This window comes from Enoplosus armatus, chromosome 15 (assembly GCF_043641665.1).
Source record: "Enoplosus armatus isolate fEnoArm2 chromosome 15, fEnoArm2.hap1, whole genome shotgun sequence".
NCBI classification, from domain to species: domain Eukaryota; kingdom Metazoa; phylum Chordata; class Actinopteri; order Centrarchiformes; family Enoplosidae; genus Enoplosus; species Enoplosus armatus.
In genome coordinates, this window is record NC_092194.1 from 22,850,588 (window position 1) to 22,874,530 (window position 23,943).

The 23,943-nt window shown below is 42.6% G+C and overlaps 2 protein-coding genes across 3 annotated transcripts; both read right to left on the reverse strand.

The window, feature by feature from the left end:
- Window positions 1-397: 397 nt before the first annotated feature.
- psma3 (proteasome 20S subunit alpha 3) lies at window positions 398-7,403 on the reverse strand. Its single transcript, XM_070919982.1, has 11 exons — window positions 7,330-7,403; window positions 6,211-6,293; window positions 5,761-5,884; window positions 4,226-4,327; window positions 3,826-3,899; window positions 2,465-2,537; window positions 2,120-2,185; window positions 1,830-1,876; window positions 1,624-1,691; window positions 687-751; window positions 398-564 (listed from the first exon to the last, which is right to left on the reverse strand). Exons 1-11 carry the CDS (start codon window positions 7,348-7,350, stop codon window positions 520-522), a joined length of 768 nt encoding a protein of 255 aa, XP_070776083.1. The 5' UTR covers window positions 7,351-7,403; the 3' UTR covers window positions 398-519.
- Window positions 7,404-9,517: 2,114 nt separating this feature from the next.
- Window positions 9,518-19,948, reverse strand: snx6 (sorting nexin 6). Of its 2 annotated transcripts, none has more exons than XM_070920304.1 (14): window positions 19,938-19,948; window positions 19,719-19,769; window positions 17,827-17,931; window positions 16,685-16,795; window positions 15,402-15,523; window positions 15,192-15,315; window positions 14,321-14,416; window positions 14,113-14,218; window positions 13,859-13,934; window positions 13,718-13,757; window positions 13,456-13,539; window positions 12,817-12,976; window positions 12,490-12,575; window positions 9,518-11,578 (listed from the first exon to the last, which is right to left on the reverse strand). In XM_070920304.1, the coding sequence occupies exons 1-14, from the start codon at window positions 19,941-19,943 to the stop codon at window positions 11,525-11,527; spliced, it is 1,221 nt and encodes a 406-aa protein (XP_070776405.1). In that variant the 5' UTR covers window positions 19,944-19,948; the 3' UTR covers window positions 9,518-11,524. The 2 variants fall into 2 exon arrangements, with proteins under 2 accessions (XP_070776405.1, XP_070776404.1); XM_070920303.1 differs by having other exon boundaries at window positions 13,456-13,542.
- Window positions 19,949-23,943: the final 3,995 nt, after the last annotated feature.

Below are 23,943 nucleotides of genomic sequence, written 5' to 3' on the forward strand. Positions count from 1 at the left end.
AGCCATATATGTCATCTTCCTCTGTGAGAATGTGGAGGTTATTTCTAAACAACAAATGCAGAGTGAGCACAGTGATGGCTGCCTGTCACGGTCCGTTCACACCGACAGCTGTCTGTGAGTGTGGCAACCATCTCACTGAGATGATCACTAATCGCTAATATAATAAGAAGTGTTGCTTATGTGCAGGAAAACTGATTTGTAAGAATTTAGAAGCTTGTGCTCAGTAAACTTTAATATACATGTTGCTGCTGCTTTCATCTCTCAGCAACAAACTTACTTCCAAACTTTCACAAATTATTCAGTGTTGGTGTCTAAACTCCTGTCTGTCAGTGATTTATATTTACAGTTAATAATCAGCTGACTGGGAGTCAGGAGGAAAAACACAGCAGACAGAAACTTATTTTCTTTGACTTTTATTTTCAAAGCTGAAATTCATCAAACCAAAAGCAAAACAACCAACATGAATGTTCATGAACTATAAAACATAAAAAATAATGTGATGTGTGAGCCATCAGCAGTTTACATGTTGTCTTCATCGGAGTCATCCTCCTCCTCCAGAGAATCCTGAAAGACACAAAAACATGAGATCAGCTGGCTAAAGCTGTGTGTGTGTGTGTGTGTGTGTGTGTGTGTGTGTGTGTGTGTGTGTGTGTGTGTGTGTGTGTGTGTGTGTCCGTCCTGCTCACCTTGGCGTATTTCTCAGCTTCCTCTCTGACGTCTCTGGGTACCAGTTCGTGTCGTCCGTTTGTGACTGAGGGAGGAGACAGACAGGAGGAGAGTCATAGGTGTCACCATGGCAACACGAGCATCAGCAGGGAAGGGGAAGACTGTTTACTGGTCATGATGAACAGTGCGCTGGTTTACCTGTTCAGGTTGAACCCACTGATGTTCTTGTGTAGTAAAGTGTTCTGCCTGTTTTAACAACATGACGTCATAAACATCAAACCTGCAGGTGTTTTCAGGCGCTGACAGAACCAGACTTCGGACGCAGGAAGTCGTCTAAATGTTAAAACTCAGTTTTCACTTTGTGCTGATGATGTGCAGCGATTTGAAATATGAATAAAAAGAAGCGATGCTCTGGTAATAAATCTTTTAGTAATCAACATTTTAAGCTGATCATCATGTGGTGTTTTAATTTTATTTGGACCTTTTTAGTTTCGGTCTCTGCTGTAAATGTGCAGCTATTTCCTGAACGCAACTTTATTTTTCAAACTTTTGACTGTTCTGACTTCGTAAATAAAGTTTAGTTTAAACTGATTTCAGCTTAGATCAAAAAGAGAAAGGCAGGTGTCTTTGTGTGTGTTCAGCTCAGGGATTGGTCAAGGAGCCAAGAGTAAGTGACATCACAGGAGTTCAGCCAGTGAGTGAAACCTCTCCGACTCATCATCCCTCCCTGCTGACCAGATCAAATTGATCGACTTCATTGATCAGTTTGATCAGACTGTGTGAACAGCTGAGGATGTTCATTTTGTTCTTCCTCCTTTAACACGCAGTTTTACAAAGAAAAAAGTGTCTATTAATAAAACGGCTGATTTCTGCAGGTAAACAGGAAGTGAAGACTGAGCAGACAGACAAAGCAGCAGCAGAAGAAGAAAAGCAGAGCCCTGATTGGTCGGTTCTTACCTTCTCCGACCCAGCTGAGCTCCAACTCGAAGGCTTTGTCCTTCACCTCGTCATGAACAATGTAGATTCTGGGCAGCAGGGACAGAGAGGACACTGTTACACTCTCGTCTTATTCAGGCTGATCCAGATGACACTGAGGTGTAGGTTTAACATTGAAGGCAGCAGACGGAGGCCCTCTGAACGCCTCTTCACTGCAGTTCACTCACATTTTGGCGACTTCTTTGACCAGCTCCCTGCACGTCATCTCCTTCATCTGACAGGCAAACACATAGTTACAGCAGGCTCAACATCCAGACCTGGTCTAGTTTCAGACCCACTCAACTGGATAAGAGCTGCAACCCACCATTATTTTCATTATTGATTAATCTGCCATTATTTTCTGCATTCATCGATGAATCACAGTGAAAAACATTTGGGATTTCTGCTTTAAAAATGTGTTTTCTTTCCAGTGGCTAATCGTTGCAGCTCTAGTCTGGGTGTAAAGATTCAGACTCACCTGCAGCTTTTCGATCTCCGTCTTGGCGGCTTGTTTTGCTTTCCCGATGGCACAGCCCCAATAACCCTGGACACAAAAACACAGTCTGGTTACTGGACTGACGGGAACTCGGACTCGGTTCAGTGGCGGACTCATTTACAATCTGACCCACAGCGATAATCCCATGATTTTATTGTTATAGTGTGATAATCTTGTAATCAGTACACCTGGTCTGAAATCAGTCTGTGCAGCCTCATGTCACCATGACAACAGTCTGGGACAAAACATGTTTTGTTGTCCAACAGCACAGAAACTCAGAGTCCTGACATCTTCTCAAAGTGTCTGTTGTGTGTCTGAGTGACTCACGTATGAGATGCCGGACGGGTCGACCATGTAGAGCTGAGGACCATCGTCTTTGTCGTACGAGCCCAAGATGAAACTGTAGAGAGAGAACGACAAGACATCAACGACAACATCAACAAGAACGTCAAGACATCAACAACAATGACAAGACAACATCAACAACGACAAGACAACAACAACGACAACAGGACATCTACAATAACAAGTACGTCAAGACATCAACAACGACAACAATACATCGACGACAACAACAAGAACGTCAAGACAACAACGTCAAGACATCAACGACAAAGACGTCGACAACAACAAGAACGTCAAGACAACATCAACAAGACATCAACGTCAAGACGTCAACAAGACATCAAAACGACAATGACAAGATATCAAAACGACAATGACAAGACATCAACGACAAGACATCAACGACAAGACATCAACGACAACAAGAACGTCAAGACTTCAACGTCAAGACTTCAACGCCAAGACTTCAACGCCAAGACAACAAAGCCAAGACATCAACGACATCAACAAGAACGTCAAGACATCAACGCCAAGACAACAACAAGAACGTCAAGACATCAACGCCAACAACAAGAACGTCAAGACAACAACGCCAAGACATCAACGACAACAACAAGAACGCCAAGACATCAACGACAACAACAAGAACGCCAAGACATCAACGCCAAGACATCAACGCCAAGACATCAACGCCAAGACATCAACGCCAAGACATCAACGCCAAGACAACAACAACAACAACAACGTCAAGACATCAACGTCAAGACATCAACGTCAAGACATCAACGTCAAGACATCAACGTCAAGACATCAACGTCAAGACATCAACGCCAAGACATCAACGCCAAGACATCAACGCCAAGACAACAACAAGAACGCCAAGACATCAACGCCAAGACATCAACGACAAGACATCAACGACAACAAGAACGTCAAGACAACAACGCCAAGACATCAACAACAACAACAAGGATGTCAAGACATCAACAACAAGACAACAAAGCCAAGACATCAACGACAACAACAAGGACGTCAAGACATCAACAAGACATCAACGACAACAAGAACGCCAAGACATCAACGCCAAGACATCAACGACAACAACAAGAACGTTAAGACAACAACACCAAGACATCAACGACAACAACAAGGACGTCAAGACATCAACAACAAGACAACAAAGCCAAGACATCAACGACAACAACAAGGACGTCAAGACATCAACAACAAGACAACAAAGCCAAGACATCAACGCCAAGACATCAACGACAACAACAACAATGACAGGACAACAACAAGAACGGCAAGACATCAACAACAACAATACATAGACAACAACTCACCTGCAGCCAAACGGCCGCACGGCGCTGTACAGTGTGTAGGCGTGGACGTACATAGCCACTCGGTCTGACAGGTGCTGCAACAACAGGAAACACTGTTATCTTAGCATCACACAAACACTTCCTGTGTGTCCTGAAAGAGAAAAACTACAACACGACAGTCAAGTTCAGACCCTCCAACATCTTCATGGCTTCTGAAGCACTGAATTCAGATCAGTGTGTACAGGCGAAGGTTTTGCGTAATTCAATAATAAACAGCAGGTGCTTATTATATCTCAAGTGAGGCCCTTCAGTGAGGACCACCTAATTTTACGGGTCAGGTTAGAACCTGGTCTAGATTAGAGTTAGGGGTCAGGGAGTGCATTATGTCAATGAGGGTCCTCACAAGTATGGCCATGCAAACCTTTAATGGGATGTCATGTCCGTAGTTTGATCTGAAGCTGGAGGCTTCTTCTCTGGCAACATCAGCGAGCGAGCGAGCATCAGCCAACAGGCCCGCTACTGCCTGGAGAGAGAGACAGACGGGGAGAGACAGAGACAGACAGAGAGAGACAGTCAGATGGGGAGAGACAGAGAGTCTTCATTTACTTACATTCATCCATCAACAGATATTAAACTCTCTGACCATCTAAAAATAAAACGTCTGTATAAAAGTTGCATCTGGGGGGGCTGTATGTGTGAGGTCATGTTCATCTCTTCCTGTCGCTCTGAAGGAGAACTCGCCCAGTAATAACTAATGTGGTGGTGCCCTCAGTGATAAACATGCACCTTATGATGAGCTGAGGGTTCAAGACAGATCCACTCAGGAGCAAATGACACAGAACTAAAGTCCAGCAACATTAACTTCACTCAGGATCTGCCCCGGACTCCTGTGCCCTCCTTTAACCGTACCTCTCAGTCCAGCCTACAGGTCTGTTGTTGGAGGCACTTCAAGCTATCGACAGCAGGAGGATAAACTAGACTGTTCTGTTCTGTGCTTTAAAGGGTTAGGGTTGCTCTCTTTAATCTCTCCATTTCCACAGGAGTTCTCCTTCAGGTCTGGATGTCTGCACATGTATTCCCACTGCAGAACATCTTCACAACTATCAGCCATCTTCCAAACTGTCCTAGAGTCAGAAACTCATCAATCTGGTTTCAGAGATAAACATAGTGTCGCAGTCACATGTGGTTCTAAGTCCTGTACATGGTTTCAGGACTTATAATCGTTGTGTATTTTTACCACTGTTGAAGTTAAACATCACAACTATCTGTGCCGGGGATCAAACCCTAAATAAAACCAGAATGCAAGAATTTGCAGATCCCGTTCATCTATAGTCCACCGAATACAACACGAAGACATTTAATGTTCAAACTGAAATGTTTAGTTTTTGTAAACACTCATTTTGAATGTGATACATGCAACAGGTCTTTAACACTGTCACATCGCCTGCTCTTTTAAAAGTACACAGACTGTCGACGTTTTCAAAGAGACATTCATGCTTGAAACACGACTTCAGCTGCTCAGCAGTCCGGGGTCTAATATTTTATACACAAAACCAAATTCATGAAAACACCTTCTATTGTTTGTTTGAATTTCAGTCATATTATAAATCCCCAAAATATGTGAATCTGAAATCTGCTGCTGCTGGTGTAAACATGTACCCAAGCGTACTAACCTTTGATTTCATTTGAAGAACTTCTATTTATTTCTATTATTCAAAATCTACATACTTCCATTCATTTTCGAATGTATTCTTTTAGATGAGTTTTCTTCTACTCAGACACGTACAGATGTTAACACTATGTTCAACCTCCTGTTTCAGACAGCAGCCATGCTGGGATACAGCACCTCCTACTCAATGGTTTCCATTACCATGGTTATAACCTGTAGGACACGCATGCCCTCAGAGAGCTGCTGTGTGTGAGAGTGTGTGTGTGTGTGTGTGTGTGGGGGGTTACCATGCCGACGTGTCTGTCGATGTTGAAGATGCGTTTGTTGGAGCCCTCCTCATACAATTTGGACAGAACAAGCTTCTCCACCCCGAACACGACACCGTCCTTACAGCGGATCGCAATGGCCGTGCTGAACACACACACACACAGTTTGATACAGTCTGCCACAGTGGTGCATTCAGGTGAAACCACAGTTTGAAAAAGAAAAAATTCTCCCAAACAGAGTTTCACTGAAGAATGAATTTCTGTAGTCTGATACAGCCGGAGACATTAAAAGGGAGAGACGCCAATGTTTATATCTTCACCCACTAAGAATCCCTTCATACATTCCCTCAAAAGGCAAAGTACTGCCTCATTCACCGGGAACACTGTCAGCTGATTGGTCACCTCTGTCATGTGACTTGTGCCACAGTGAGTTTACTGTGAACACAAACTGAGGGAGTAGTTTCTGCTAACCTGCTGTTCTCCACAGCCTTCATGGCGTATTCCACCTGAAACACTCGGCCATCTGGAGAGAAGGTGGAGGCCGACAGGTCATACTGCAGGACACACACACACACACACACGGGTGGAGACAGACGTTATGTTAACATGTTCACAGATTAAACAGATAGGGCTTTGACATAATCTATTAATTTATCCATTAAATTCATCCTTTAAGGATTCAATTCAAATTAAAGAGTAAATGAATGTGAAGGAGTTTATGAGTTAATGGGTTTCGTTTTTCAAATTAATAGACAAAGTAAGGAATATCTGGCCACCACATCAAACACTTTAATTTAGAAATGTAATTTTAGATTAACGTGTCTAATGTGTTTTCAGCGGACTCGTGGCAGCTATTGTGGGGGATGGCTGTTTCATTATGTGCTCTGTTCTGTAAAATTCACTTTCACCTTAGGTGCAGCACAAGTTACAATCCACTGTCACTAAACTTCACATTATATCTCATCCCCCACAGTGTTCAACTGAGAGCAGCGCAAGACGGATGTTCAAGCTCTAACGTGACTTCTTCTGATTTAAACTGTTTACTCAATCAAGGGATCCCCGGTTCAATCAAGACACTTAAAATGGTTCACAAAAAGAACGAAATGTTCTTCTTCAGAGAGCGAACTTCAGCTGACACGCGAGACAACTTAAATCTGATGTGTTCTAAAGGGAGTTTGGCATGTACCGGAGCAAACTGTTAGCACAGACTCTGCCTTCACGTCAATATCACTGAATTAAGTAATTATATTACTAAAGTGACGAAGTCTGTAACGGCGCTACAATGGGTTTTTCATTTATTTCTGTTAGTTGTAAAATGTTCACTGCAAACTGAATTTAAATTAAAGTAAAACGTACGGCTCTGTACTATATACTTTCAATTTCAGTTTAGCTTCAGCTAGCAGGCCTCGTTGTGACTCAGCAGGCTAACACGCTAGCTAGCTAGCGGGCTACTGGTTATTATCTTACTATGAATGGTTTTCAGTATAAACGTGGATTCTTTCCCTGTGAACTGGATGAAAATGTGACGCGGAAACCGTCAGAGTGAAGTTCAAGTGAAGATTCGGCTCAAAGTAACAGTGAAACACTCACCCCGGTCCCGATGGAGCTCATTTTAACACAAGCTGTGGATCCTGTGGAACAGCTTTCAGCCCTCTGCTCCTGCGCTGCATCACACTGTCAATGTCATCGCATTCATCCACGAGCTTCCTGTTACAGCCTTCACATTAAAGGCCGCATTGACGACAAATGAAACGATGACAACACTGAGTTTCAAAAATCCCTCTAACCTTGGAAACAGCAAGTGATATAATATATAATCTAACCACAAGGTCCATTTACTAGCTGTTCTGGAGCTTTCGATCATACCACATTGTCATGGTGCTCAGAGAAAAAGACATCATGACAACTAGAAAAACTGTACGTGATGTGATCAAGTTTCACAAAAGCGACTCAATGGACCTCGTGGTGATTATTTTGACAACATATCTGACTGAGAATTTGACATCACAACAGAGGATTATGACCGAACTATGAATTTTGGTTTTATTATGGAGGAATGTTCATTTTCTGTACATCTTGGTGAACTTGACAGAGCTGCAGACATTCACACCACAGAAGAAGTTTCCTTCAGTCCTGTGTGGGCTCTCGGCTGCCGCCTGCTGCTGCGGAGTGATGCTGCAGTGACGTCACTCAATAACAGTTCTTAATGAGCTGCGTGAAACGTGACGTAACTGACACCAAAAACATATTGCTGGCCATAAACAAATCAGTAAGAACTCTTTCATCACACCTCCACATCATGGAGTCCCTTTTTTTAATCGATATCTGATAAATAACTTACTCATTAATTTACCAACTAAGATATCTTTTAAAAACTCGATATTAATTGTACATTTTGTTGTTTTTACCCTTTGTGAGACTTCTTTAGAATAACTTTTGTATTTTTTCTACAGCCATGTTGATGAACACTTCATATGACTTTGGAAACATACTGTTTGGCATCCCAGAATATAAAACTAATCTCAACCGTCAACTGTATGGGCTCATCGATTAATTTTATTGGCAAATTTACAGGTGAAACGCTAAACAACTTCTTTCTTCAAACAGAAATGTGTACTTGTTTATGTCAATAAAGAAGAGATGTTTTGCCCAACAGCTTCCTGCTTCATAAGTGATCCCATATGATAATTAAGGTACTTAAACCTAAATCCTCTTAATGGAGACAGTTTGACAAAAAGTAAACAAATATAGGCCGACACTAGAATTACAGCCCTGCGGTTGTATTCCTCCGCCAACTCTCAAGTTGCACTGAAGACTTAAAGGAAGTGAATAAAAGGTATAAAGGGTAGTTTTTTTTTTTAGCTAAATGGAAGTTATGATCATATTGATGATAGGTATGTTTGACTCCAGTGAATATACATAGTTGAAGTGATCAATGATGGATTATCATAGATGTGTGAACTTGTCCTTGATTACTGTGTAAAGATGAATTCTTCCAGAGTTCAGCTCCACAGAACGTGCTGCCTTTGTTTTCTCAGGTTTAGATGTGAAGCGTCTCTATGAGCTGCAGCTGAAACTCAGCGTCACAGTTAGCTCGGCGCTCCAACGCCTTGTTTACGGTCACGTGACTCAGAATGAGGCAGGAAGTGAAAGGCAGGATGGACGAGACGGAGGACAGCCAGACTGTCATTGAGTCGTCACAGTCAACATGTGTGCGACATCTGGAGTCGCCCAATTCATTCTTTAATTATGGCTAAAAACCTATTGAGGTCACAGTGACCTTAGAGGTCAAAAATGTCATCACTTCATCGGTGTATCCTATCAAACATCTGTGTGAAGTTTTTTCATTACCGCATGAATTTTTGAGTTGTGACCAAAAACGTGTTTTGTGAGGTCACAGTGACCTTTGACCACCAAATTCTAATCAGCTCATCTTTCAGTCGAGAACGTTTGTTCTTGAGATATGAGATGGGCGGCGTAGAGGCTTAATAATGGGGCTCAGTGTCAGACTGCTGTGAGGTTTTTCTTCTTCTGTTGTTAAACGATGAAAGGATGTCCAGGACTCATCTGTGTTTCACACCAACAAAGAAGAAAGTGACTGAGACAGATGGAAAACAAAATGGTCTCTACATGTTATACTTTTGAGTGGAGCCTTCGTGTTGTACCTGGAGATGGAAGTGAAACCTCCAGCCAATGAAAGCACTGCATCCTCAGCTCCTGTCCAATCAGACAGCTTGTTTGCTCTCCGATGCTCCCAGTAAACCGTCGACACAGAGTATTTTAAGAAAAGTGTCCGTAAAGTTTTATTCAGTCTCAGTATGACCAGGGTGAATTACAGACCTGCTGAAGTTTAAACAACTAAAATGTTGTGAAATTCATAATCATTTCTTTTATTCTTCTTATCGTTTTATTTCTCTTTTTCATCACGTCTCCATCTTAAATCAGTAATGGAAGCTTTGGTCACATAAGAGTGAAAAAACATTCGTATACAGTGCACTTTAAAAAAGAGCGGGAACAAAAACAGTTGCATTCTGTGATTCTTGAACTTTTTCTTTACAACAAATCAAACGGAGCGACTGATCGACGTTAAGGCAAACAGACCGTCAGCTGGATGACAGAAAACATCTGATTCAGAGAAAAAAAAAAACAAGCTACAGTTAGTGATGAGGAGAATGAAGATGATTAGCGTCCATTAGTTAACTAATACAAACATATACAAGGCTTTTTTTATTTAGTGACATTACACTTTAATAAGAACGGGAACCGAGAGCTGGACTCAAAACGCCGTCACACAGCAGCAGCACAGGAAGTTCACCGACACAATAAAAGAACCCCCGGACACACACACCGCCAAAATAAGACGACAGAGAACAGAAGAGGAAGAAGATGTAGACAGAGTGACACGCTGACGACGGCTGTAGCAACAAAACTGTAAAAACAGAAAAGACGGACAGACAGACACTGAAACATCTGCGTGTTGTCCATTAGTTTCTATTGGAGTCCTGAAAGTCTCATTTTCCTAAAACAAGTGAAAGAAAATAAAGAAATAAAATACTTTCTTGTAGCAGCTCCTGAACGGACTGAGAGGACCTTTCAATCATGTTCTAGAAATTAACATGAAACAAACTCATTGGATTCACCAAACAAACCGACCCCAGGGTCCGCATCTCTTATTATGATTCATTACGAGAAGATTAAGAGATAATAATGTGAATGAATAATTAAGACAGTTTGTTCCTTTGGTGAATCCAATGAGCTCCGGAGGTTTTAAAATGGAAGCAGGCAGACATTTTCTCACTTTTTTTAAAGAAAAAAAACTTTTATGACTCAACAACAGACAAAATGACTCTTGTAAGATGGAGGCTGATGCAGGGTGGAGACCAGCAGAGACAAACTGGGACCAGTTCCTGCAGAAGCAGCAGACTGGGATCAACACCACCTCTTCTGAGTGACATTCATATGTTCCTATTCTGCTTCATTGGTTTCTGGATCAGACTACTGGGGCTGGAGGGACGTCCAGGGTTTAACCTCTGACCTTTAGTTAAACCTCCACTGAAGTCCAAAGCCGGATCAGATCACTATCTGGTCTCAAGTGTAAATGCATCAGTCTCTCCTCCTCCCACAGTGCAACTCTATGGAGATGACATTAGCTTAACGTTACACTGACGTTATCCGCTGTTCACCCTGACGCTTGAGACAGATCCCTGATCAGTGCAACGATCTGTGAGACGATAAAACAATCGTGTCGCTCGTTGTTTGCCAACGCTAGCTAAACTGTTAAAGGTCAGAAGTTCTTCTTCTGGTGTTTTCATCAGCTGCCAGATTTTATCTGGAGTGTGAATGAGTCTGAATGAATATTAAAAGGTGTCGGGGCTGATCTGTGATCTGTGCTAATATTGATTGATAATAGAACACACTGGTTGGTGAAACTGTTTTAGATGAATCTGAAACATTTTGGCGTTTCATATGAAAATCACTCAGAGGCTCAGATCCAAACTGACCTCACTGGTTCTGCTGGACCAGTAGAACCAGTACAGGTACTGCTGGAGAGAGAGGGAGAGGAAGAGGAGGATAAAGAAGATGATGAAGAGGAGGGTGTCTGGTTAGTGATGAAGACAACAGACTTCCTGTCTTTTTTAACCCTCTGTTCTCTCTCTCTGGTCCAGAGTTCTCAGTGTCGTTCGTCCGTCCGTCTCCGCTCCGCCCATAGTGGGCGTGTCCAGTCTGAGATGGGCGGGGCGGCGATGAAGGGGCGTGTCCAGTTTGATGTAGGCGGGTTACACAGTTAAGTGTTACCCTTCAGGACGCCCAGACAGCTCTGCAGCAGCTGCAGGTTCCCCTGCAGGTGAGAGGGGAGGGGTCAGAGACACAGGTGTACAGGTGAACCATGTGACCCGGGGGGGGGGCAACAGTGAAAGAGGACTTTACTGCAGGTTAGAAGCAGCAGGTATCTGTACTGAGGTATCTGTCCTTTTCAACCAACATCAACACTCAAACTGGTTTAACTGGCTGTAATCTGTTCGTACTGGACATTAACTCGTCTCTTCATAAGATGTTTCTGATGGAAGTGAAGATCTGAAGTTTATCTGAAGCTCCAACACATCATGTGTCTCAGTGTTCATCAAACCACCTGGAGATCCATCAGACTGCTCCACATGAACTCCAGATAGACTTCAGATCTTCACTCCATCAGAAACAGACCAGTTCAGTCCAGTATGAACACAATTACAGCCAGTTAAACCAGTTTCAGTGTGAACACAGAGATCCTTTGAGTCTCTAGCAGGGTCTTTACTGACCACCAGCAGTTTGTCACTGTGGCAGTTAGTTTGAGTTTGAGTTGATCCAACTGTTCTCCAACCAGTGTGGATATTGATCTGGGCCGCTTCCCACAGACTTTGAGCGTGAGCTTCCAGTCAGCGTGGGGGAGTCTGATGCACTGTGTCAATTATTTTAGATTAGAGAAGCTTTTCTTTTTTCTACACTAACTGGACACACAGAGTTCTAAGAAGTCTGGATGTTTGAATAATAAAATGAGAAGGTAAAGAGCTTCAATGCCAACTGCTGCTGAACCACAACGTCTTCGTTTCAAGGTCCTATTCACGCACATGTTTAAAAAACAACATACAACATGTGAAGCTAGGCTAACGGTGTCCCCCTGTTTCCAGTCTTTGTGCTAAGCTGGGCCAAACACGTCCTGGACCAGATACTGATCTTCTAATGAGACTTTAAGAAGAGGAAGTGATGGGTTACCTTGGCGTGTTTGAGCTCCAGCTCTGCCAGCTCCACCAGGTTCTTCCTGAAAGCTGCCACTCGTCTCGTCTTGAAGTCTATGAGCTCTGCGTTCAGAACAGAATCCACTGTCAGATACGGGGGGGGGGGGGGGGCAGTCAACAGTCTGCTAAAACCCCACACACCATCGGCACAGGGCATAAACTGTAAATCAGCAGTAAATGTAGTGGAATGAGTGCTTGGACTGTTTCACCTCCTGCTGACTACCAACCTTGAGGTGTGGCGCCTCGTTATAGCTGGAAAAGTAAAACTAGACTTTCACAGGTACACAAAGTGGACTCTGCTGACCTTGTTTGGCAGACTCAGAGATCTTCTCAAACTTGTGGCAGCAGAGCTGCTGGCTGGTCTCAGCCTGCAGGACGTCTCTGTTCTTGGCTCGAGCTTTATCCAGAGCCTTGTTAGCGTTCTCGTAGTCCACCAGAGCCCGGCTCCTCCGGTACAGCAGGTCCTGCAGCCAGTGATAACGTCACACAAGTAAATATTTAACTGAAATCATTTTTTTACATTTAATAATAACACTGAGTGGGTGATATGTTCCTTCATCACCATGAACACACACACTGCAGTTTATCTGGACTCAGTCCCACACACACCGTCCTGCTGCCCCAAACACTCACTAGAGCTCCACATGTGGATTCATCCGCCGCTGAAAATAGTCCCCAACAGATGCACAGATTTCCTGCTGTTAGTTTGATAAAAACTACAGCAAGCAGCTGTTTGAGGGAATGACTGAGCCTTTTAAACATGAAACTATACAATTGTACAATTTCCCCCTGGGGATCAATAATAAAGTATTTCTGATTATATGTTTGAGTTTTTAAAGATTCACGTCTTCAGTAGGAACCAATGGGCTGAGAGCTGAGAGCCAAAGACAGGAATACAGAATGACAGCAGACTGATGCTTTAACGGTCAGTAAGGAGTCAAACCTTGGCAGCCTGTGACTCTCTCAGATAATACTTGAGCAGGTCGGCCAGCTTCAGGTCTTCATCTGCTGCCACTCGAGCTTCAATCTTCTGTAAAACAACGACAGAAACCTTCAACACAATCAGGTGTTCAGGAAAAAAATCAAACAAGTTCAACACGTCTCAAAGCCTCTGGACCTTTATACAGTATGTGGCCAAAAGTATGCAGACAGCCGTGTTCATAATACTTCAGGATACAGGTCATGTGATCTGACATCTAACGTACCCTCGTTTTCTCAAACAACTCCGACACTTTCAGGAAGAACCTGAAACAGAAGAAACAGCATGTTGACGTCCTGACAAGTTAACAAATAAACAAGGAGAAGGTCACACCACACGTTCAACAGATCATGAAACATGTTCGTACTTGCAGACGTCTGTGGAGTCCTGTGTTCCTAACGTGTAGAGAGACGAGGCGATTCTGTTGATGTCGTCCGCAGCGTCTGAACACAAACACATTCAAATACAATTCAGATCCATAGAGGTGTTATGAACGGTCCAAACCTGAGCAGCAGAGGTGGACATTTCCCATGATGCTCCTGGATGGAGTCTTCCATTAGAGCCTCCCTGCCTGGTGAACAGCCACATCGTTTAAACTTTAGAAATGAAGTTGATTCTTACTTTTGTGCGAGCGGATCATTCTGTCAGATTTGGCCGAAGCGTCTTTCACTCTGTTGTGATATTCTAACAGGAACGTCTTCTCGTGCTCAAAGAAGTCGTCCACGTCCTGAAAAACAGACAGAGAAACAATAAATATTAATAAATATCAATAATCATCTAACAGAGAACAGATATGAACCCTTGAAACTCTGGTTCTTGTGTTTGTCACCTTGACTCCGGCCACCAAGACGCCGTCAGCCGACTTCACCACATTCTTAAAGAAATCCTCCAGCTTCTCCTTCTTGTTCTTCCCTCGTACACTCAGCTGTCAGAGAGCAGAGGTCAAAGGTCACCCAAAAAATAACAGCAAGGACTGAACATGGAGCACAAACACAACATGCTTCCTTCATCAGCTTCTGTTAGAGCTGATCATGTCTCCAGTGGTTCCTGTTTCATATGTCATTTAAGGAAGGTGTGTGAACACGCAGTTTTTACAGGTGTTGAGCTACAAAATAATTAAACATGAAATTATGTTTGAGATCAGAGATCTATATTCAGTCTTTTCTGTTAGTTCATGAAACTGAAAAAAGTGAACTTGTGTTCAGGTGATAAAACTCAAGGTGAGATCCAGAGCGTTTACACAACAACAGATCACAGGTGTGTCAGATGTTCAGGTGAGACTCAGAAAACAGGAGCAGAGTGAGACCTCTCAGCTCTGCAGGCGAGCTTCACCTGGATGGAGACGTGTCTCACCTTTGTGTTCGTACAACTGCTGTCGGTAATCTGGATTTATGTTGATTCTGACTGACTAATTTGTGATTATGAAATATTGATCCCATCAGCTCAGGAGTTACTGTTCACCTGCTCAACAGGAAGCAGCGGTGATGAAAGACTGTTAATGTGTTTCAGGTCAACACCTCACGAGACACCTGAACAACAGGTAACAACTGACTGTCTGTCCAACATCAACGGTTTGTCCACTGAGAGAAGAGACTGAACCTTTTGTTCAGGTGTTCAGCTGTATGAAATTAGCTGACTCAGCATGGACACAATCAAGCCTCATGTAAACACATTTCAGGCGTGTGTCAGCAGTGACTTACATCCTGGTTGTACTCCAGGAAGACGTGGAAGTTGAGGTCCTTCCTGAGGACAGGATGAGCCGCCACACGACACAGGAAGACCTCGTGCATGGCGACGGTCTTCTTAAAGATGGCCAGGTACTCTCTGAGTGGAGACAAAGCTGTCAGTGTGATAAACAGCAGACAACCTGCTGGTGAACTTTCAGCTCTGTTTGTTTGTTAGTGACTCACGCTTCCAGCTCCTGCTTCATCTTGGTGAACTCCTCCTTGGTCATGGATCCTTCTCCCTCCCCAAGCTTCTGCAGCTTCTCTCTGGACGCATCAAAGTCTGGTCTGGGGGGGGCGGGGGGGATCTATTCAACAACAACAACAACAATCAGACTGGAAAACCTTTACTCTTTATTTAAGTCTAGTAATCTTCTTCCTTACAGCAGCGGCCCCGGTTCGATTTGGTCGTTTGCTGCATGTCATCCCCTCTCTCTCTCTTTCTTTTTATATATAAATAAATAAATATAGATATATACATAAATAAATATATAAATAAACAAATATATATAAATATATATATGTGTGTAGTGTTTTATTCAAAGAGTGCCTCAGAGACAAGATGAAGTTGATTGTTCTTTTACATCTGATGTCTGTTTAAAACACTGCAATATGATCAATATGTGCAACACCGGACAAGATGGATGACATATCTGAGCCAATAAGATGTGACTCATAACATTCTGTATTTACTTGTAATGTTGCCCCTATTAACTTCTTTTTTCTGCCCAAACATGTCAATAAAATAAAGTTGCAAAAAGTAAATAAATGAAAAGATTAGATTCCGTGATGTGTACACTACTGACTGCTGACAATCCCACAATGTAATGTGTTGCATACATTACACCTGTTTACTGCTCACCATGAACTACACGTCATTCGATGCTCCTGTGGTGTTGACATGCCTCAGAACCAGCTGTATTTAGAGCTTTACAGCTGTAATTATATGAAGGCAGGCAGTTTGTATCTTTACAGGCGCCCTCATTGATGTATATTTGTGTTTGAGCAGCCTGTAACATTACAGAAGGCAGGAGGCACAGCTGATCATCCCTCTCTTCATTCTGTTTACTGCTGCTGTTAGTTTATGCAGGGAGCCATTTGTAAACAGATCGGGGGGGGGGGTGTAAATAAATCAGGGACCACAGTGCGCCTCTACAGACTGTGAAGCTGGTAGGCTATTTGTTGCAGCTATTAAAGCAACATTTATATAATATTATGAATTTGACCTTAACCTCCACATTTGCACACATCTCCTCATTCACACTAACACTTAGTATTAATATTACCTCAATACGCCAGCATCAGACGCTTTGGGCCTTTAGGGTTACAGTAAGCCTCCAGGAAATGAATGCAAGTCAATGTGATGGAAATTGTGTGTGTGTGTGTGTGTGTGTGTGTGTGTGTGTGTGTGTGTGTGTGTGTGTGTGTGTGTGTGTGTGTGTGTGTGTGTGTGTGTGTGTGTTTCTTACGATGTATCCTGCATATTCTTCGTTCTCCACGAACGAGTCATGCAGCCAGATGAACTCTTCATGCTGTCGGACCACCGAGAACTCGTTCTGCTTAAAGTTAGGGAGCGTGCTCTGTGGAAACAGGAAGTGCATCACCAGATCAGCTGACTGACAGAACATAATTGTGTTATAACCAATTTCAAAATTCTAAAACATCCAGAAGTATTGATCTGGAGGCGTTTTCGCACTGGAGGAACTTTTTCATAGTTCTCGAAAAGCTTGAGTACTTCAGAGCAGGTTCTCTCCAGCACAAGAGGAACCTTGAGTGATGTATGTGTATGTGATTGGTGGAACATAAACCAATGCAGCACCGGCAACCAACATCTTTAAAAACCTGTGTAACAGCTCGTAACGGAGCCTTTAAAAATGTACCAAAACATGGATGAATGGCCGACGGTGAAGTCCAGGCTTGATTGAGCATGATGGAAGAAATATGACACGATTTTGACTCGAAATATACAATTCTGAGTGAGTGACGTTGCTATGCCAACCACCGGCCAGCTCTCATCACTTCAGTGTTCCTCTTGGCAGTGCAAATACAACAGAGAAGAAGCCCATAAATGGTATGTGATTCTTTGGGGTCCCTAGAGAACAGTTCCTCTCGGGGGGTCCCCAGAACTGTTTGGTCTGAAACACATTATGAAGTCACATGTAGTCACAACATTCATTAAGAAAATATCACTTTTATATCAAAAATACAGAAAGTGTAGAACACATGATCAGTGATTATTGGGGGAATTAAATATTCATAAATGTAAACTGGATGTGACTAGGGATGCGTGGGGTTAACATTTGAATGGTACTTCTACTCTAACTGATACTGCTTACTGATCCGGTGCTTGATCATGAACACACTCATATTTATAACTTAAAATCATTAACATGTGTTTGTGTCATTTAGTTAAGTGTGTGTGTGTGTGTGTGTGTGTGTGTGTGTGTGTGGGAAATCAATTTTCTTAATCTCTCCAATACGGAGAGCAGAGCTGATAACACACCCCAGTCTTAATGATTTAGCCCTGAGCCTGTTTAACACACATCCCTCGATGTCTCTCAGGTGGTCCTCACACAGATAGTAACACTCACATACATACACACTGTCTCACCTTGGTGTGGACGGTGAACTTGACCTTGTCTCTCTCACTCAGAGCGTCAGAGATATCGACCTGCAGCGTGGCGTCCATCTGCAGATCCACGTTCACCGCCCGCGGCTGCAGGAGGACAGACACCACATATCCCATAATGCACCACAGCCACTAACGGCAGGTTAGCAGAAACATCCACTGGACCAGCCTCGTCTCATAAGATCACTTCCATTGATACCTGAGGATTGGACCTGTTGGTTCAATTGTACAATTTCCCCCCGGGGATCAATAAAGTATTTCTGATTCTGATTCTGATTCTGATTCAAGTGTGAAGTGATGGAACCAGAACAGTCTCGACTGGTTCTGGTTCAGGTTCATTCGGCTCCACTTTCATCAGTATGGAGGAAAGAAAAGGCCAGAAGGATTTCAATCTGATAAACTTAGAAATCTCATAAATAACAGTGAATTTGTAATATTTAATATTTTCTGTGTGACTTCATCTGGTTTGAAGTTGTCTCATGGTAACGATCACAAGCTTCCTGCATGTTGAGACGGACAGCTACACTAATCTGTTAGCATTCTTCCTCCCTGTGGGAAAACATCCGGCATTTTGTAGTTCATGTACTGATTCTGATAAGTCAGGTATTATTCTGTATGTTTCTCGTCATCATCAAATCTCATGTTCAGACTCAAACCAGCAACCTGTCAGTGCATCCCTCAGTCCTGTCTCACTTCCTGTCTGTAGCTCTCAGCCCATTGGTTCCCACTGAAGACGTGAATCGTTAAAAACTCCTCACAAACATATAGTTTCATGTTTAAACGGCTCAGTCATTCCCTCAAACAGCTGCTCGCTGTAGTTTTTAATCAAACAGCAAGAAATAGTGCATCTGTTGGGGACTATTTTCAGCGGCGGATGAATCCACATGTGGTGCTCTAGTGAGTGTTTGGGGCAGCAGGGCGGTGTGTGTGGGACAAGATAAGCTACAGTGTGTGTGTTCATGGTGATGAAGGAAACAACAGTGAGGCTCACTGATGAGTTTTAATAATAATAATAATAGGATAATAGAAGTAGATATATCAGGATGTAATACACACACACACACACACACACACACACACACACACACTAGTTAGTAGAAACGTTCACTACTGCTTTGAGTCTGAACATGTTCTGCTTTAATTTAGTCACTTCTCTTGTACAAACATGTTAATAAAGCTGAAATGATCAGTCCATTAATTGTCAATCGACACACTAACTGATTCATCGTTTCTTTAGACTTCAGTGTTTTGGCATGTTGGACAGAAACAAATATCTGAACATGTCACGTTTCATAAAAGTATTAATGGAGAAAATGATCATCACATTACTCAGGAAAAAAAATAAACTTTAGCTGCAGCCGCATCATGTGATATTAGTCTGGAACTGGGACGCAGCTGTGGTCCACACAAACCAGTAACACAGACTGGTTTCACTCTGTTCTGTTCCACATCTGACTTTAACTGAAGCGAATTAACCAATGAACATCTAAGCAGAGAGTGAGAGCGTGTGTCATGTGACCGCCTGATGGTTAACCAGCACAGCAGCTCATTAACAACCCGTTAATGATCTGAAACAGACCGTTAGCTGCTAGCTCAACCTCTGCCAAAGCTAACGGCCTGCAGCTGGGTCACTGTTTGGACTCTCAGCTGGAGAAACCAGTTCAACTACAGCTGACAGACACACAGACTGAAGTCCGTTAGCATGAAGCTAACGTTAGCCAACACGGCTAACCTGGCTAGAAAATCAGAGCTAATGCTAAGTAGCTGCTTTAGCTGAACCGAAGAGAACACAGAGCTGAACCCAGACACACAGGCAGACCAGCATACAGGCAGACAGGTGAACAGAGACAGACAGGTATAAAGTCAGCACTCACTCCCCGGTCCTCCTCGGAGAGGAAGTCGGGTCCGTCGTCCAGCCCTTCCTGCTGCGGAGACAGAGAGCACAGAGCGTTAGTTTACCGACACACCGGTCGCTCACTGACCGTAACACAACAACAACACGAGCACCGGCGCACCGGCGGCTCCCCGGGGCCGTTACCGAGCCGATAAAAAAGAAAAACAAGAGGGAGAGGAGAGGAGAGAGACGAACCCACCATCATGTCTGCCAACGGGTGGAGACAGGAAGTGCTCTGACGTCACGGCGGACAGGAAGATTTTTTTAATGAATCAAATCATATTTTATTTTACTGAATTAAGTATCAGAGTACTTTCACTGAAGCAGTGAGGTACATGTACTTTACTTTACTTCATTATTAAACATCATTTTTCTGCCCATGGATTTGAATTGTGACTGTTCAGATAAATATAACTCTCAGTCTTCAGACATGTTTGTTCTCACTGGACTCGACTGTAAGTCCAGAAAGACCTGGTCTCAGTTCCACATATCAGATCTTGCTTATTATTAAGTAAGTTTATTAATGAGATAAAAGAAGTGAAGCACGCAGGACTTACGTTTTATTCATAATTAAAACAAATGATCTGTGGTCCGTCGTGTTGGTGTTCTGGGTAAAGAAGGTCAAAAACATCCCAGCACTTTAACCCTCTTATAGTTATCGTGTATAATCAGTAAAGATGTAATAACTGGTCAACTGGTCTTTATTCATGTATTTGTTAAGTGTAATAAGAGGAGGCTGCTGTGTAAACAGAAGATGAACGACAAATAAAACTGTGACAATATAAAATGTGTTCATAGGAGAAGTTAACAAATACTGAACATTAATGAACACTTTATATCTGCTTACAGCTACATTCAAGTCTGGTATTAATTAAGTGTGTTTCTGTACGTATAATTAAAGCCACGTATAATTCAGCTCTGTGACCAGCAGGAGGAGACAGAACTCTGTTATCAGCACTGTTATCTCCTGACTCGCGAAGGGCATTCTGGGTAATGGAGTCCTCGATCTTCTCACCCCGAGACTCTCTAACTCTCAATGAATGGTTCAAACTATAAAACTTTGACTTGATGACTTTATGATCATAAAATCAGGAGAAAATAATCAGCTGATTCATCCACAATGAACTAATAATCATTAGTTGATAGTTCAGAATGAGCTCCACCTCAACCAACTCCAACAGTAACATCCTGCTTCACATTAATGATGAGGAATAATCATCTAATGACAGAATCTATAACAGGAGGACAGTCACAGGGGACATCTGACTACTGGAATACTTTTACTTTTAATACTTAATACCTCTCACTGTGGCAGAAGATCCATCATGGAGGACCAAAACATCCCGTTAGCTTCCTGAACAAACCTCCATCCTCTCTCAGAGTTAAAGTCTGATAATGGAAAATCCTTAATCCTGGACAGGGTGTGTTTAGCCTAGTTTAGCACAAAGACTGGAACCGGGGGGGGGGGGGTGCTCTCAGTCAAAAGACAACAAGTGTGTCTACATGTTGTCTCTTCATTATTGAACAGGTGCAGAGATAGAAATGTCAAAAGGAAACATTGCAGTTTGAGCAGCAGTTACACAATGAAACAAGAATCTCTAATTGATTCATCTTTATTTGACCTTTAACAACACACCAAACATGTTGAGGAAGACAACATTAATGGTGTTTAATCTGATCTAAACCTGAATCTAATAAAAACTAATGAGCAACATGAGCAACCATTGACTCTATTCCCAGCATTGGGGTGAATTATTGAAATACGATTAATATGATTATGAATATTTATTGGATTATCTTCATGATTAAGGGGTTTTACCATCAACTAACCTCTACAAGCTAACTACTGATGAATTGGTAACTAGCTTGTCAACTAATAAGATAAAAAATTTAAATCACAACTTAAAGACTTACTTACATCTCAATCACACAGTTTTAACCAACTGATATTCAAACATGAAATCACTGTTAGGAAGAGGAAGACAAAAAGAGATTTCCATAAACAAGTAGTCAAAAAACAGATTTTATTTCACTGTCTCTATTCTGCTCGGTTGCTTGTTGGCTTGCTGGCTTTCTAGACAAGACATGTTTGCTCATTGGCAACTAAATTCTACAGAGGCTCGCTGGGGTCAGCTGAGAAAAAAGAGCCATGTGTGAATCTGTACTCTCAGTTTATGTGCCCACTGAACTGGCGGAAACATATTTTTGTGCCAGTAAAATGCTTTTAGTGAGGTTATAGTTTTCATTTTTAGTTAGAGCTCGGCTAATTTACATTATTATGCATCTGTTTTTTATTTCAGTCCACCATCCTCTTAATGCTCATTTCTTCCTGTCGATATCGCCACTTCGCTAAAAGACCAAATTTCCATCCCGTTTCAAACTGGGGACCTGTGTGTACCTTTGTTTTTGTTATGTTTGTTCAGTTTAGTGCAGTTTTTCAAAGTAAAATTATTTTCCTACTGTTGGAGTTGTTTTGGTTTAAGATCCTGTCTTTCTGATGATCTGTATGGAAGCCCATAACTGCCTGGAGAAGAAAATAAATTGATGAAGTATCAAATATAAGACAAAAAAACCCTAGTATCCCATAGTATCTCATCAGTTGGACCTAATAAATCAATTTATTTGACTTGTCCTCTGCAGCTGGTCTGTTGTCGTGTGGTTGTTGTGTTGAGCTGTAGTTGAGCTGTAGTTGAGCTCAGCTCTCAGTCGTCTGTCCGTCCTGTTTTGCCTTTTGTGGATAGTGATGACGGGACTCAGAAGCATGTGTGATCCAGAAATAGCAGCAGGAGGATCAGATTCTCTAGAGCTGATCAGAGTGTCAGCAGCTTCCTCTCTTTTATACTTTATACAACACATTTTACTGCTGACGACAGCTGAACCAGCCGCAGGGACACTTTTAAACATGAGCAGGAAACACAAACCTGGTTCTGGTTTCTGCTGGATCTGGGTAAGACCAGAGTCACTGGCTGCTTTCACAGTTAGGACCTTTTAAGGTCAGGAATTTACAGCTTCCATTCATTCAGCTCCTGAAGCTGCCTGACTCAGACAGGAAGACAGAACTCAGACAGGAAGACAGAACCCAGACAGGAAGACAGAACCCAGACAGAACTCAGATAGGAAGACAGAACCCAGACAGGAAGACAGAAGCTTCATCCCCTCATGGAGAACGTCAGGTGTCTACTGTGTGGTTCCACTGGGGCTCCACTGGACATGGAGCCCTCATTGTTTCTCATGAAATGGGTGTGTGTTTGTGCTTGTGGTACCGGATGGACCCAGCAAGGGTCTATATAGATTATATCCTGCTTTGACCTTCACCACCCCCCATAACAAATGTCCCTCCATGAATCCCGGTGGGAGGGACCAAGACACAAGGAAAAGATGCAAGTGAGGGAAACGTGGATGCAATTAAGAGACTTCGGATGTACTCTCAGACAGGACGTCAGACCTCATACAAGACAGAACTCAGACAGGAAGTTAGGACTCAGCTGGAATATAGGACTCAAGACAGCAGGTCAAAACTGAGAAGTGATAGACTGGTCTAAAGTTAGTCTAGGCCTGGTTTGGTCTGAGACTTGTCTGATATGTATAAAGATTGTAGAATAAATCTGGGGCTCATTATGGGTCTAAAAAGTGGTCCTCCCTGAGAGCTAAAAGCTGTTTCTGTGGAAACCATTGATGCTGCAGACTGGAAAATCAGCAGATATCACCGGCACTTGTTTGGATGTTGTTCAGCCTTTTCTTCTCTCTCGTCAGAGTAAACTTTTTGTTTCATTTTACACACATATACACAACACTCACATCTAGGATCTTTAGAAACATTTCTGATAGAATTTAAAATCAAGTTCTGTAAATTTGGATTAAGATTGAACAGTTTGTAGTGATGCACTCGAGCTGCTGCTTTGGGATGATCGAGACAGAACATCAGCAGTGAGCCGGATGGATCAACATCACACTCACAAAGTACGAATCTTCTGATTGTTTCGTGTTGAACCAATCAGGTTTTAGCTGTCATTTGGAAGATGGGTCTAAATACTACATTACCCATGAGCCTCAGCCATTGTTGCTGTGAAGATTGACCCAGAATTTAAAAGTGAACTGATTTAAGCTACAGATTGTTTTCAGTTTCCTCAGCTGCTTCATCTTTAGCTCCCACCTCCTATTAGCGTGGCATACAACAGAGTGTGAAGCTGTGTGATTTGATATTT